This window comes from Lytechinus variegatus, chromosome 6 (assembly GCF_018143015.1).
Source record: "Lytechinus variegatus isolate NC3 chromosome 6, Lvar_3.0, whole genome shotgun sequence".
In the NCBI taxonomy this organism is placed as follows: domain Eukaryota; kingdom Metazoa; phylum Echinodermata; class Echinoidea; order Temnopleuroida; family Toxopneustidae; genus Lytechinus; species Lytechinus variegatus.
The window spans coordinates 31,376,678-31,392,216 of record NC_054745.1 but is presented as its reverse complement, the minus strand read 5'-3'; the positions used below and the strand labels follow the sequence as shown (position 1 = coordinate 31,392,216).

General features: G+C 36.6%; 1 protein-coding gene across 1 annotated transcript in view; it reads left to right on the top strand.

Annotated features, from left to right (window-relative positions):
• The window catches only part of LOC121417366, a 40,500-nt gene extending 26,758 nt beyond the window's left edge, over positions 1 to 13,742 (top strand). Inside the window, exons 6-7 of the mRNA XM_041611051.1 lie at positions 10,797 to 10,922; positions 13,604 to 13,742. Coding sequence (XP_041466985.1) covers positions 10,797 to 10,922; positions 13,604 to 13,645 — 168 coding nt within the window. The 3' untranslated portion in view covers positions 13,646 to 13,742. The remainder of the gene's footprint in view (positions 1 to 10,796; positions 10,923 to 13,603) is intronic.
• The last annotated feature ends 1,797 nt before the right edge of the window (positions 13,743 to 15,539 follow it).

Below are 15,539 nucleotides of genomic sequence, written 5' to 3'. Positions count from 1 at the left end.
CCCCGTTCAGCACGCAGGCAGCATGGGGTCAAAGCCATGCCATGTTCAATTTAATCCCCCATGCCGGATGCAGCCAGCATGGGCCTCTCTACAACCCCATTCAGCATGCAGGCGGCATGGCACATTTTCAAGATAATCCCCTATGCCGGACGCAGCCAGCTTGGACGCCCACTAATAGGTAATTACCCCGTTCAGTGCGCAGTCGGCATGGTGTCAAAGTAAAATGCATTCAAAGCTAATCCCCAATCCCGGACGCATTTCTTCCACAAAAAGACGCATGGTATTTCGGGCCTCCTTAAAAGAGACAGAGAGGGGGGGGGGGGAGATTCAATTCAAAGTGACTCAATTTTTCCCCCATTATATTCTCGCATCTGGCAATCATGTGATGTTGTATATAATTGCTCATAAGTGCTAAGGTATTTTTGCTTTATCTTGTTTTGTTATATGTTAATGTTGTGTACAAGTCAGCTCATTGTTCGGGGGGGGGGGGAGTGGGGGACTTTAATTGACGACTGGATACCATGCGCAAAAGGGATGTCTTTTCAAGATCGAGAGTGTCAGAAAACACTGAATTAATAAAAAGAGTATATATTTCTCTATTTCTACACTGTATAATAATCAATAAATAATATCATGAACATACTACAGACACGTAATAATATTCTCGTCCACTCCAAGCTCTAATTGGTTCTGGAATTACCACTCAGGCTATACCATTCCCGTATGCTTGGCACCATATGAACTCTTGTGAGCGGCATCTTCATTCGACAAATTAAAATAATAAATAAATCATTAAAACAACAATCAAAATAGTTAGAATGCATTTTTGTCTCTATCGTTTTAATCGTTCAATCTAAAAGTACAGAGACGGCGGAGTTGGTAGGAAGTTTCAGTCCTCACCCCCTTCAGCAAACACGTACAAGAAAAAGTCGAAGTCTGTATAAATTTGTGATTTTTGTTGGCCGGTCTACTCCCTCGATCTCACATTCAACCAAACTCCTCTATTATAAAAAAAGGCTCAGCGGTCCCTGTTTTTTGTTTATTTAAAAAATCAGATATTTTGGTTTTGATGCTAACCAGGGTAAGCGCCCCAAATGTTTGTTTGCAGTAATGGAAACAAAAAATGCGTGGGTGTTTTTTTTTCTATATAACGAGTTTAGTTGCAAAAGGGGTTAGGTCCACTTTTGACCATTCCGAGAAAAAAAACATGTTGTTTATTCTCACTTACTGCAATATTCTTATGAGAAACTAAATTGTCATGATGTACTACCCTATCATGCGAACATAAAATTTGGTATAAAAGAAATCTACCAGTCTTCATTTTTTCTATATATTTTTTTTAAAATCATTATCGTGGACCTAACCCCATTTGCAACTAAACTGATATGAATCCAATCGATTTTTGTTTTAAAGAAGTGATTTTTCCTTGCCACTTTTATTCATGTTTGCATGTCAGTTTCAAATTTTCTTTGTTTTCATCAGAGCGACTAAAAACTGAGAGGTTTTGAGACAGAACAATAAAATTTATGAACAATGGACCTAGCTCCTTTTGAAAAAAGTGATTTTTCTTTGCCATTTTGGATCACTTTTGAATAGGAATTTCAACTTTTCTTTGGTATCATCTTAATATAGAACTACTAAAAATCTATACATTGAGGCCCAAAAATCAAATTTGATGAAAAATGGACCTAACCCCTTTTGCGAGTGAGCTCTTCATATGATTCTTTTCTACCACGCTATTCGTCGGTTAAAAAAGGAAAGAAATCGGCTAAAAGGTAGGAACATCAATAAAATTTAGATCGGTATCAACATATTTTTTTTTTTTTTGGGGGGGGGGTGGTAGGTCACAAATGAGTAAAAGATTGTAGGATTGAGAGGGTTCTGTCGGGACACGCCAGACAAACATGTTTTCTTCAGGGGATGCCTTAACGTAATTTCTCCTCCTATGTTATTTTATTTCCTCCATCTCGGGAGAGGAAACGTTTAGTTCATTATTGGTTTTATTTGAAGTGATTATGTTTTTGTCAACTTTTCAATGCACAAGTTTTCATCTGGGAAAGAAAAGGAGAATGAGATGACAAGCTTCTAAAACCTAACATGTTATGAATTTATTCTGTAAAATGACATGAATTAGAAATATTGTGATTTTTTCGATTCACCCCCGTCCCACAGCTCAACCCCTGCACAAAAAAACAAAACATGGCTGTCCCTGTATAACACAATTCTTTTCCAAAATATTTTCGTTTGGACACTAACCATGGTAAGCGCCCAAATGCGATTTTTTTTTGGGTCGTAACGGGGAAAAAACTGGCCAGGATGATTGTTATTCTTATTTTTTTCCGCTTTACAAACAGAACATCGGAGAGAGGAGACAAACAAGCAACATTAGAGTGTAATTTTGATTTATGTCACCCTTTTTATTTTTATTTTTTTTTCCATTTATTTTTATTTCATCTTTGTTTTGTGATTTTACTGCTTTTGAACTGTTTTGAATCATTCCAATTACCTGTAAATATTGTGATTATATGTGATTTTGAATACCAATAAAACACATAATTAAAAAAAAAAAAAAAAAAAAAAAAACATTAGAGTGTAGGTCAGAACATTTCCATCGGGGGGGGGGGGGGCTGAGTTAAACAAGAGTAATAATAAAAAGTCATCAGTCCGACAAGGGTCTGAGGACAGAGTTGTGACAAACAAAACGTGTTTGTTTTTTTAAAGTGATATAACCAAACAAATAAAGTCTTGTTTTTATTCGTTTAAGTAGATATTCATGGGATTTTAGCAAAAGCGCACTGGTCTATTCCCCTTTTTATATCTCTGTCTCTCATTCTCTCTCGTTCTCCGTGACATCTGAGCATTTTTTAATTCTAGAATTGCCCTAAATGATTCTTCTTTCATCCTTATACTTGTTATCACCCAGGGGAAGCGCTTTTACGCAATATGACTCACTGTCATAAGCACCTGTGTTGTCGGTAAATGAAACAAGGTTTTTGTTTTTTAGATACTGGTTGTTGGTCGAAATAAAAAAAGAGTATTCATAAAAGCTTTTTGTATTGCTAAGTTCGAAAAGCATTCAACAGGTCGTCCTGCCGATAAACACTAATCTTCCTTTTGTTCGGGGCGTTGACCATCTGTATCCTGCTCTTTTCGGAAGGAATTTGTTTGAGTGGCCGCCCAGACATTCTTTTGTTTGGGTAATGCCGATATATCATGCACTACATGGACGTTTCCCTTTGAAAAGAGCATATGAATGGTGTGCTAAACTGCTTTCTTTTCTCTCTTTTTTTTCTTCAAAATAATTAGAAGAGGGATGATGGGGTCAGAAGTGCACCGAGATCAGCTCAAAGTACTAAGACATTACTCTCGTCACTACAAGATTTTTGTTTTTATGAAAATACAATTACAAATAGATATCATTCTAGAGATATATCTCCTTGATGAAACAAATAATAAGACGAAAGTGGTGAATAAACGCATAGCTTATTACGTGACGATCTTGCAGAAAAGATGTTAGCCTATACTCTCAGAACAACGATATGGATCAAATTACGTGATCGGGTGCCTATTGCAGAAAGAGTTGCAATCCATCGCAACTGTAAAAAGCATGCGCAACTCGATTTTCAACCAATCAATAGCACGCATTTGGGACTTGTGATTGATTTTTTGGCTTGCGTTTAAACGTTTCTGAAACGGGCCCCTGGCCTAGTGCGCGCCCGTACGTACTCGTCATAAAACTTATTTTCCCCGTCTGACTCCAACGTAAAAATCGGGTAAAGTCGAAATGATTTCCTATTTTCGGGATTTTTGTTATTGAAAAAAGTTTATAAAGGAAATAGTACGTGGCACAGCTTTTAGTACATAAAGATTTCAAAAAAGTTTAAAAACTCCATCGAATCAAACCAAACAAATCCCTGCTTCTGTAGAAGCCCGTCGTAGCCCGTCGCACCCAAATGATTAACATTTATCACGGCAGCACGCAGGGGCATGGTGGATTATTTTCAAGAGCAAACTGGTGGTAGGCTGCAGGTGGAATGGTGGATTAAATTGGAAAGATTTTGCACGGCAGCACGCAGGGGCATGGCGGATTATTATTTAGAACATCCGGTGTTAGGTTGCAGGGGGAATGGTGGATTAATTTATAGAGATTAGACGCGGCAGCACGCAGGGGGCATGGCGGATTATTTTTAAGAGCAAGTGATGACCGCCTGCAGGGGCATGGGCTTCTTAATTGGAGCGTGCTTTAGGGGAAGCCTGCAGGGGGAATGCTGTGATATTTTTGCTCTCGTCCCTAATAGCCAATTGGTATAATAAGCACTTGGTCCGCTCTCATTTTGTCAATGTTCCATTTGGTCTAACTTCAGTTCGTTCGCTATTACTTTGTCTAAACCCATTTCGGCTAATAATCATTTGGTATCGTTGCCATCGGTCCATTAATCACCAATAGGTCCAATCACCGGTTCAAGGACAATCACCTTCCGGACAACTACCCCCAAGGACAATTACCCCCCGGACAATTACCCCCTAAGGACATTTGTCCCCCGAGGACAATTACCCCCTGAGGACAATTACCCCTCGAGGACAATGACCCCCCCGGACAATTACCCCCTGAAGACAGGCAATGCGAGCGCGAAGCGTGACCGAAAAAAATTCATATATTGTAGTGCATAAAAACAAAGTCTTCCCCTCAACTTATTTTATTTACTCCTCTTATTTTCCTCTTTTTTTCCTTTTATCTTTCCCCTTCTTTTTTCTTTATAGACAATAGACAATGGTCAGCTTGTGTGCGCTGTTTTTATTGATCTTAGACGTGCGTTTGACTCTGTTAACACGAATGTACTGCTAAATAAGCTCCAGCGTATTGGCTGTTCCGATAAACACTTAGATGGTTTAACTCTTATCTCAACATGAAATTGCAATGTGTTCAATATAACAAATCAATTTCTGAGAAAGAAAGTGTGTCTATCGGAGTACCACAAGGATCGATATTAGGTCCGCTACTCTTTCTAGTACTTATTAACGACCTGCCGAATGTAATAAAGAATGGTAAAGTTACAATGTATGCCGACGACACAACATTATTTTTATCAGGATGTGATATAGATAGTATGAAATTGTCTTTACAAGAAGATGTAAATGCTTTAAACCAATGGTTAAAATTAAATAAGTTAATTCTCAATGTTGAAAAGACAAATATGATGATTCTGGGATCAAGACAAAGAATGAACAAATATAATAATTCAGATTCAGATATTTCTATCACGTTTGATGGGAAAGTAATAAATAAGGTTCACTCCACTAAGTGTTTAGGTGTCATAATAGACGATAAACTTCTTTGGCATGATCATGTAGAACACGTTAGTAAAAAAGTATGTGCTGCTCTCGCCATACTGAAAAGGGCCAATCCATTCATTGATGTTACCACTGCAAAACTAATCTATAACTGTTTAATCCAAAGTCAAATTGACTATTGTTGTGAAGTATGGGGTTTAAGATTCATCACACAAACAAATCAAATAATAAAACTTCAGAAACGTGCTGCCAGAATAATACTCAAGCAAACGTCCTCACCCCGTCTGATCAGTTATTTAAAACACTTGAATGGTTCTCCTATCCCCAAAGAGTAATGTATTTTCGATGTATATTTATATTTAAGAGCTTAAATAATTTATCTTCCGACTTTTTTAATGAAAATTTTAAATTAGTATCCGAAAAACATAACGTAATTACAAGATCCGCCTCCAATCTACTACTCGATGTCCCAAAATGCAATACTGAATACTATAAATGCTCATTCATTATTTCCTCAATATCAATGTTCAATTCCTTGCCCCTTCATTTAAAAACCCTATCCACACTCTCTAGTTTTAAAAAAGAACTGAAATCATATATAATGTCCAGCAAATGCTAAAATGTCAACGATTCTTGTACCACAAATATTTTAATGATTTAATTTTTCATGCTTTTCTGTCTTCTAATATGTATGATTTATACGTTTTTACCTTGTTTTTTTACATTGTATGTTTTACCACTTGTATATACATGAATTGTTTTTATGCTTTTAGGGCCCCTTTTGATACCAGCTTTTGCTGAAAGGGCACCCTAGTAAAATATTGTTTAATAAATAAATAAATATAAAAAAAATCTCCGCTTTTTTTGCTCCTCCATTTTTTTTCAGGGCACGGGGGGTGGCACTTGGCCCCTGGTCTTGTGCTATCATGACATAAAAATTATCATAGAATTTTGGGTTTCATAAAGATTTGGAGATGGAGCTCACTTTTTACGGCTTTCTTCCTGAGTTCGTTTGATTCCAAGATACTCTAGAATGCTTTGAGTATTTCTTACGTCAAACGTACGGCCGTCGTATGACTCTATGCACTTTCTTTATCCAGGGGGTTATTGTCCCCGGGGGATGGAAAATGTTCCCGATGGTAATTGTCCTCGGGAGTAATTATCCTTAGGGGTAATTGTCCGGGGGTTCAATTGTCCAGGGTTCATTGTCCTCGGGGGGGGGGGATTGTCCTCACGGGGTAATTGTCCTTGGGGGTAGTTGTCCGGAAGGTGATTGTCTGGGAGGTAATTGTCCTAGAACCGGTGATTGGACCTATTGGTGATTGGACTCATGGCAACGATACCAAATGATTATTAGCCGAAATGGGTTTAGACAAAGTGATAGCGAACGAACTGAAGTTAGACCAAATGGAACATTGACAAAATGATAGCGGACCAAGTGCTTATTATACCATTATAGATCAAAAGGTAATAGACGTAATGATGTTGGACAAAGTGGATATTGGACCAATTGAAAAAAATACAATTAGACTCAATGATAATAAACAAAACGGCTATTAGACCAACTGGCTATTAGACGAGATGGCAATTAGACGAAATAGTCAATGGACTATGTTGATGGTTGACTAACTAATGGTAGACGAAATGATATCAGACCATGCGATAATGGGGAAAAGGGCAGTAGACGAAATAGCAATAAACCGATAAATATCCATACAAAGAGTTATCCTGATTTCCAAATCACTTAATTCTCTTTCTCGTGTCTCAAAATATTTAGTGAAAGCATATTTTATATCTTATCTGTAGCTCGAGTCCTGAAGAAACTACCGCTGCGACATTATGCATTGCGACATGTGACATTATGCGTCGACACTTTGCTACGACATTATGCGTTGCGACATGTGACATTATGCGTAAGAAAAACTACGACATTATGCGTTGACTGCGACATTATGCGTCGGACGCTCTTGGCATAATTGGGACCTTTCGCAATCATCACGGACGCTAGTATTAGGGTCCCCTAACACAAAAGTTAACGCTTAATCATACACTTGATTTTTAAGATTGATTGTGCATTACAGTCAATAGAATCAAACGTAGAAAACTGCTCTACGATCAATGCTAAGCTTTGTGTAACAGGGGGGTTACAGGCCCTACAAATCTGCTTTTCGTGTGCAAAATCCCTTTCCGCGCGACATCCGTACCGCATACATGCATGTATATTACGACTGATGGCTGGAGATATTCAAAATGCAGGACCTAAAATAGATTTATGACATGGATAAGAAAGTGGTTTTTCAAACAAATCGAGAACATATTGAGTGAGGAAAAACTTACCAAATGAAGGCTTAAATATAGATCATTACAGTCCATCGAATCGATATTACATTTAATGTGGATTATTGGTGGATCACTGGCAATTGATTTCATGGATAAGATCAACCTCTCCAGCCGAACATTTCGCATGCGTTGATATGTACACATCATATGCGATACCTTTGAACTCGTTTCCTTTTGTTTCTTTGTTTCTTTTGTTTACTCCTTATACACAAACGATATGCCTCTCGCACACGATGTGAGGGGCATTATGTTTTACATTCCCCAGAAATGGGGATTAGATTCAAATTCCGGGGGGACCACTTCCATTGATGAGTGGATACCAGGCACGACCATGGGGTTTCGAAAAGTACCCTAAACATGCTAAACAAGGGAAGCAATTCTTTTCCTGATTATGAAAATGCATCTCTTAACAAGTATTTGGCTTGTGAAACCCTACAAGTATTGAATATATATCCCTTATTTCAGTATTTTAAACATCGTTTTGACACCCTTATAACGTTACATAGGCCTATATACGTAACGTACCTGCCCACTCTGTCCCCTTTTACGGGTGGTCGCTACTGGTATCCACTAATCAATGGAAGTGGGCCCCCCGGGCGGCCTCTCGAGCTCTAGGAGGAGTCAAATGTGGCTTTGGAAAGTCGTCCTCAATCGGATAAATCGCTGTTACCATAGTAGCAACCAGAATTTTGCACACGAAACGCATATTGAATGTTTCCGTCGCAGATGCGAAACGAAAAAAAAATCTCATGTCACACAATTTGCATTGTAGGATTGAGTTTTACGACCATGATGACGGGCCCAAAAAGTCCCTTCCAAAGTCAACTACCTTTGTAAATAAGCGTCCGCGTCCTCAAACGAAAGGTCGGGAATGTCGCAAACTGCGACATTATGCGTTGCTGCGACATTATGCGTTGGTGCGACATTCCCGACCTTTCGTTTGAGGACGCGGACGCTTATTTACAAAGGTAGTTGACTTTGGAAGGGACTTTTTGGGCCCGTCATCATGGTCGTAAAACTCAGTCCTGCAATGCAAATTGTGTGACATGAGATTTTTTTTTCGTTTCGCATCTGCGACGGAAACATTCAATATGCGTTTCGTGTGCAAAATTCTGGTTGCTACTATGGTAACAGCGATTTATCCGATTGAGGACGACTTTCCAAAGCCACATTTGACTCCTCCTAGAGCTCGAGAGGCCGCCCGGGGGGCCCACTTCCATTGATTAGTGGATACCAGTAGCGACCACCCGTAAAAGGGGACAGAGTGGGCAGGTACGTTACGTATATAGGCCTATGTAACGTTATAAGGGTGTCAAAACGATGTTTAAAATGCTGAAAAAAGGGATATATATTCAATACTTGTAGGGTTTCACAAGCCAAATACTTGTTAAGAGATGCATTTTCATAATCTGGAAAAGAATTGCTTCCCTTGTTTAGCATGTTTAGGGTACTTTTCGAAACCCCATGGTCGTGCCTGGTATCCACTCATCAATGGAAGTGGTCCCCCCGGAATTTGAATCTAATCCCCATTTCTGGGGAATGTAAAACATAATGCCCCTCACATCGTGTGCGAGAGGCATATCGTTTGTCTATAAGGAGTAAACAAAAGAAACAAAGAAACAAAAGAAACAAAAGAAAACGAGTTCAAAGGTATCGCATATGATGTGCACATATCAACGCATGCGAAATGTTCGGCTGGAGAGGTTGATCTTATCCATGAAATCAATTGCCAGTGATCCACCAATAATCCACATTAAATGTAATATCGATTCGATGGATTGTAATGATCTATATTTAAGCCTTCATTCAGTAAGTTTTTCCTCACTCAATATGTTCTCGATTTGTTTGAAAAACCACTTTCTTATCCATGTCATAAATCTATTTTAGGTCCTGCATTTTGAATATCTCCAGCCATCAGTCGTAATATACATGCATGTATGCGGTATGGGTGTCGCGGAAAGGGATTTTGCACACGAAAAGCAGATTTGTAGGGCCTGTAACCCCCCTGTTACACAAAGCTTAGCATTGATCGTAGAGCAGTTTTCTACGTTTGATTCTATTGACGGTAATGCACAATCAATCTTAAGAATCAAGTGTATTATTAAGCGTTAACTTTTGTGTTAGGGGACCCTAATACTAGCGTCCGTGATGATTGCGAAAGGTCCCAATTATCGGTTGTAACAAAGCTTTCTTAGGCACGCTTATTCAATGAGATATAGAGTAATTTTTGTTATTTCTGGAATGTACAAAGAGAGGCAATAATAGATTGCAACACAATAGAGATTCCTAGTGAAAATGGACAATAGGATTAGTTATGTTGTTTACATTGTTAATTTCACTGAGGTCATCCGAGAGTCTTCTAGAAGTGGACTGTTCTAGAAAGAAGGATAAAACGACTGGTACTACGACGTACGATTAATAATAAAAATGTTAATGAAAATGATACTAGGACCTACTAATAATGATTACAACTATGATATCTACATTCATTGGATAAAGCAATTTTCTATGTACTATATCCACTGCCAGTGGGAACGATCCTCGTTTGACCAATAATGCAAATCACACCGATCATATCGAATTTATACCGATCAAAGCCATTACGTAATTTCCAGAGGCATAATATTGTTCGGTTTGGAGTCGGTTTTCCTGGTGTGACTATGAAGCCAATGCATGCAGTTTTAAATTGCTGGCGTACAGAAGGCCCATCGCCCCCCCCCCCCCCAAAATAAAAAAATAATAATGATAATGATGATTAATTAGTAACAAGAGAGAGGAATTAGAAAAAAATAACAAACAAAAAGAAATAAGAATGAACTTAAATGTCATAAAAAAGGAAACACAGAAAATGAAAAAAAAGAATTAAATACAATAAGTAGATAAATAAAAGCAAAATCACGGCCGAGAAAATAATAAGGAAAGGTAAGAAAAGGATAGAAAACAGTAAAAAAAAATAACATTAGCTTCTGAATTTTTTCAAAAAATCAGAAAAATTAGAATTTCGCTCCATGTCTGACCCCCCCCCCAAAAAAAAAAAATTATTCAACATCTCATATACATGTAAGATGAACAATATCATTAGCGGGAAAAACTCATGATTATGGCTATCATCAATGTTGTAGTCATGGTTGTTTTTGTTATTACTATTATTATTTTATTTGCAGTATTTCTTAATCCCTAATTGTGTCTCGGCTTTTCTGAGTTTCATCGGTTTCTTCACTACCCTGGCCGGGTCTATCTACTGCTGCCAAGGCATGTCCTCACCCGATAACAGAAGAACCTCTCAATTGGTGAGTCGTACCTGTAAAATGCCGAATGGTACACTGCCAAAACTTCGGTGTTGATTTTACACCAGACCGGAATCCATATAGGTCCACACCCGAGAAGAATTGAAACAACAACAGGTTGGAATCAAACCGATGCTGTTTTGATACTAATTGGTGTTGTTGTTTGACACTTCTCTGGTGTGGATCTAAACATCCCAGGCTGGTGTTAAATCAATACCGGAGTTTTTGCAGTGTATTCATCCACTCCATTTATTTTCCGTTAAGAGCAGGTCTTCAAGGTCCATCTGAAAATCTGAGATTCATATATTTTTTTTTTCTCATGACAATATCTACCAAGATGATATTATACGAGTATAAATGATATAGCCTTGTCAAAATAATGGCGCAATAATGATGACATATAGTATGTATACAAATATGAACACTGAAAGCAACTACACTGCAAAAAAATCGGTGCTGATGTAACACCAGCCCGAAATCTATATTTGGTCACATCAGAGACGTATTGAATCAAACCGATGCTGTTTTAATACTAATTGGTGTTTGTATAAACACCTTTCTGGTGTTAGACCAAAACGAAACTGGTGTTTTTTAACAATTCTCTTGTGTGGACATATATAGATTCCGGGCCGGTGTTGAATGAACACCGAAGTTTTTGCAGTGTAGTGCAAGGTTTAATGAGAGCATGGAAGAAGAACCAAGTAACACAAGTCCCTCCTCTGGGTAGATGCAAGTCGTAATTTAAAAAGGGAATGACGCAACAATTACATTCAATTAAAAAGAATATATCATATGATGGCAATCTGTATAGAACAGAGAAGGATAATAGTCATGTAAAGAAACTTCAACCCCAAAAACCAAAACGCAAGGGGAAAAGACACTTTTAAGATAAATCTAGTTCGTTTACCCTGACAAAAGTTTAATGTAAAAATAGCAGAAAATGGCAAAACACATTGGTGAAGATAAGGGAGAAATCATCAAAGTCACTAAATACAAGTTGATTTCTTTTAATCATGACGTCATATGCGAGCAGCTTTCCATTAATGAATAAAAAAAAATAAAAGTATTTTTTTTCTTTAAAAAAATGAAAATTATTTTTTCTCTTCGTTCGGTATACCAAATGAATATTTATTTTACACCGGCTTCTTGAAGAAAAATATTGTAGTCATCATGAGCCATAACAAAAATAAAAAATATGCTTTTTATATTACAAAATATATGGGGCAGCTGCCCGTCTATTACGTAACAAATCAAAATATCAAAGTTCTAATTAAATAACATTCCTAATCTCCTATGGGTTTTCCCTATATCTTCATAGACCAGGAAAAAAAGGTTTGACCTCTAATTAATTGTAATAAATTAATTTTTTTTCGCCGTAATGCATTTCCATAAAGTCTCCAAAATGGCATACTGAAAGTGCAGAATAATCCAATTGGTAGAAAGATGTTTAATTTGCATAACTCAAATATCGCTGTCATTGTGAGATTTTTTTATGATTGCAGTAGTACGAAGATGGAACTGTCCATAACACTTTTAAAAATCGTGATTAAAACATTAAACTTTCACCAGTGTTCTATATTACCATAAGCTTTATTTTGAAATTAGAAGGGAAGCCAGATTTGAACTCTGCTGACCCCTAGAGGTCAATGACCTCGAAATCTCAGCGAATTGATGTTTTTCAGCATAATAATGATAGCAGGGCCCGCTGGGAGAACATTTTTCTGAACTGAAGTGGCAACCCTGCGTAATTATTCCTTTAATATTATTATTAGTACTTTATGATAAAGGGTTATTTGATGATTTTCAAGGTATCCGGATATTCTATAAGGAATTTTGCGTATTATAAGTTGTCCCTGGAGAGATGGCAAAGGTCTATGACCTTAGATTTAGATTTATTTATTTCCGTTCAACATTTTTTTTAAAATAAAATCAAAGTAACAATACATTTTCAATATAATAGATAATACAGACAAATCAATGAAATATCGTAACAAATGTTGAATATAAATTAAACAAAATTACAATTTGTTGCAGTGATTTTTTCAATGAAAAGAAACAAGAAATGAACGGAGGGACTTGCCAAGAAAAGCAAAAGCTTAACGCCTAACACTTAGCATCACTGTTTTTTTTTTATATAAACTGACTTCTCGTGTATAAATCGCAATACAATTCATTCAACGCAATGCATTTTCATGAATTCCCATAAATGAAACACTAAAAGTCCAGAAATATCCAAGCTTCGAAAAGGCTCTGATTTGCATAATCCAAAATGGCTGTCATCTGAGAATTGTTTCATGATCGTATTGTAAAAAATACAAATACTGGTATTTTCATAACACTCTTAAAAAATATGAAACTTTCACCAGCGTTTTATCTTACAACATGGGCTTCATTTTAACATTGAGATGTAAGTCAGATTTTACCCCTGCTTACATCTAGAGGACAATGACCTTATGGTCAACGAACCTCAAAATATCAGAAAATTTATGTTCTCCATCATTAGTTCATGAAAAAATAATGCAAATAAAAAGGGGGTTGTTTGATCCTGTACCATCCAATTTATTGATCAATTTTCATAATTTTTTAACATCAGGTAAAAACAAGAGAAAGAGTGTAAAATTGTATTACTTAGTAATTATTAACTTGAGATTTTTTTCGCTCTATCTTTCTCTTTATGTTTACAGTTAGTTGCAGTTCCCCATCAGCCACAGGTAATCAACTATTAACATATAGGATGGACCAATTCAGCGGCGTATCAATGGGGGGCTTAGGGGCAGTTGCTCCCCCCCCCCCAAAAAAAAGGAAATAAATACATGAAATAAAATAGGATAAATTAATGAAAAAAAGAACACGATGAATAAGAAAAAAAACAGAAAAGGGAAAGAGAGAAGAATGAAAATGATATTATTTTTGGAATATTATGTCAAAATCTATCACAAAATCTGATATTTTTAAATAAAATCTAGAAATTTTTGCTCGCTCGCGATGTTATGACATATTTTGCCCAATACACGATATCTAGCCATTCAAAATGATATTCATTCATTCATTCATTTCGTTTATTTCCACAATAACAGCAAAGATAATTATTTTACAACAGAAATGTGAGTATAGAATAAATTAACAATTAGAAATATTGAAATAGTTCACAAAGGTCCAGTACACAGATATAATGTTTAATTGAATTTTAGAAAGTTCAGTTTTAACTTAAATGCTAGCTGTATATTGTGGGGGAAATCTTGGAAAGCGGAGCTTGTAATTCAGGTTCCCCAAAATAATATTACAGTATCATTAATTAATGAAAATGGTATAAAAAGATACAAACTAGACGGGACGATACAAGACTACACTAAACGGGACAAGTACATCAGAACAACTCAAGCACAAACATGGGACAATGAACAGCCTCCTGCAGGAAAATCATAGTGTAACATTATAGTTATTTATCAGTGTAGTCTTAAGCTTATGTTTGAACGAAAATAAGCTTGGTGTCAGTTTTAAAGATTCATCTAGAGAATTCCAAAAATGGGGACCAGTATAAACAATAGTCTTCTGTTTGTAAAAAGTTCTGAGCTTCGGAAGATGGAAAGATGACGATAATCTGGTGGGGTAGCTGTGCAAAATCTCGTTTCTTAAAAACAGTAAACTTAAGGAAGTTGGCAGCTCTCCTTGGTTTAACTGAAACATAAAGCAGCCCAGGCGAAGAGAGTACAAATCCTGTATTTTTAAAACTTTATTGGAGAAGAACAATTGATCTGAGTGAGCTAATCTGTGTTTATGACAAATGATTCTCATTATTCTTTTCTGTGTAAGTAGTAGTCTATCCAACTGATTTCTAGAGGAACTGCCCCAAGCTAATATCCCATAATTTAAGTAAGAAAGAATAAGGGTATTATACAAATTTGATAAAACGTTTGGAGGCAAAAAAGTTTTTAGTTTGTTTATGACGCCAACATTTCTAGATAAAAGTTTTGATAAATACGTAATGTGCGGCTTCCATGAAAATTTGTTATCTATATATAGACCAAGAAATTTCGTTGAATCGACAATATCGATTAAAATATTATTAAGAAAGACGTTCCTGGGTAGAGCTGTGATTGAATTACTAAAAAGCATGCACTGGGTCTTTGCAACATTTAAAGAAAGTTTGTTACAACAGATCCATTCATGAATACATCTGAGTTCAGTATTTACTATGTTTACAAGAGTATCAGGATTTTTATGTGAAAAGAAAACACTGGTGTCATCTGCATATAATATGAAAGACAAGGCCTTTGATGAATCCTGAAAATCGTTGATATATAGAATGAATAATAATGGCCCCAAAAGCGAACCCTGGGGTACTCCGCAAATCATGTCATTATAATCGGAATTAGAATTGTTTATGGAGACAAACTGTTTTCTTCCAGTAAGATAACTTCTGTACCACTCCAAGGCCTCCCCCTAATTCCATAATGTGATAGTTTAGACAATAAGATTTCATGGTCAATGGTGTCAAAGGCCTTGGAGAGGTCCAGAAAGATACCAAGAGTGTGAAGGTGGTCGTCAACAGCAGTCGCTATATGATTAATGAAATATAAGATTGCATGTGTTGTTGAATGCTTTTGCCCAAAGCCAAAT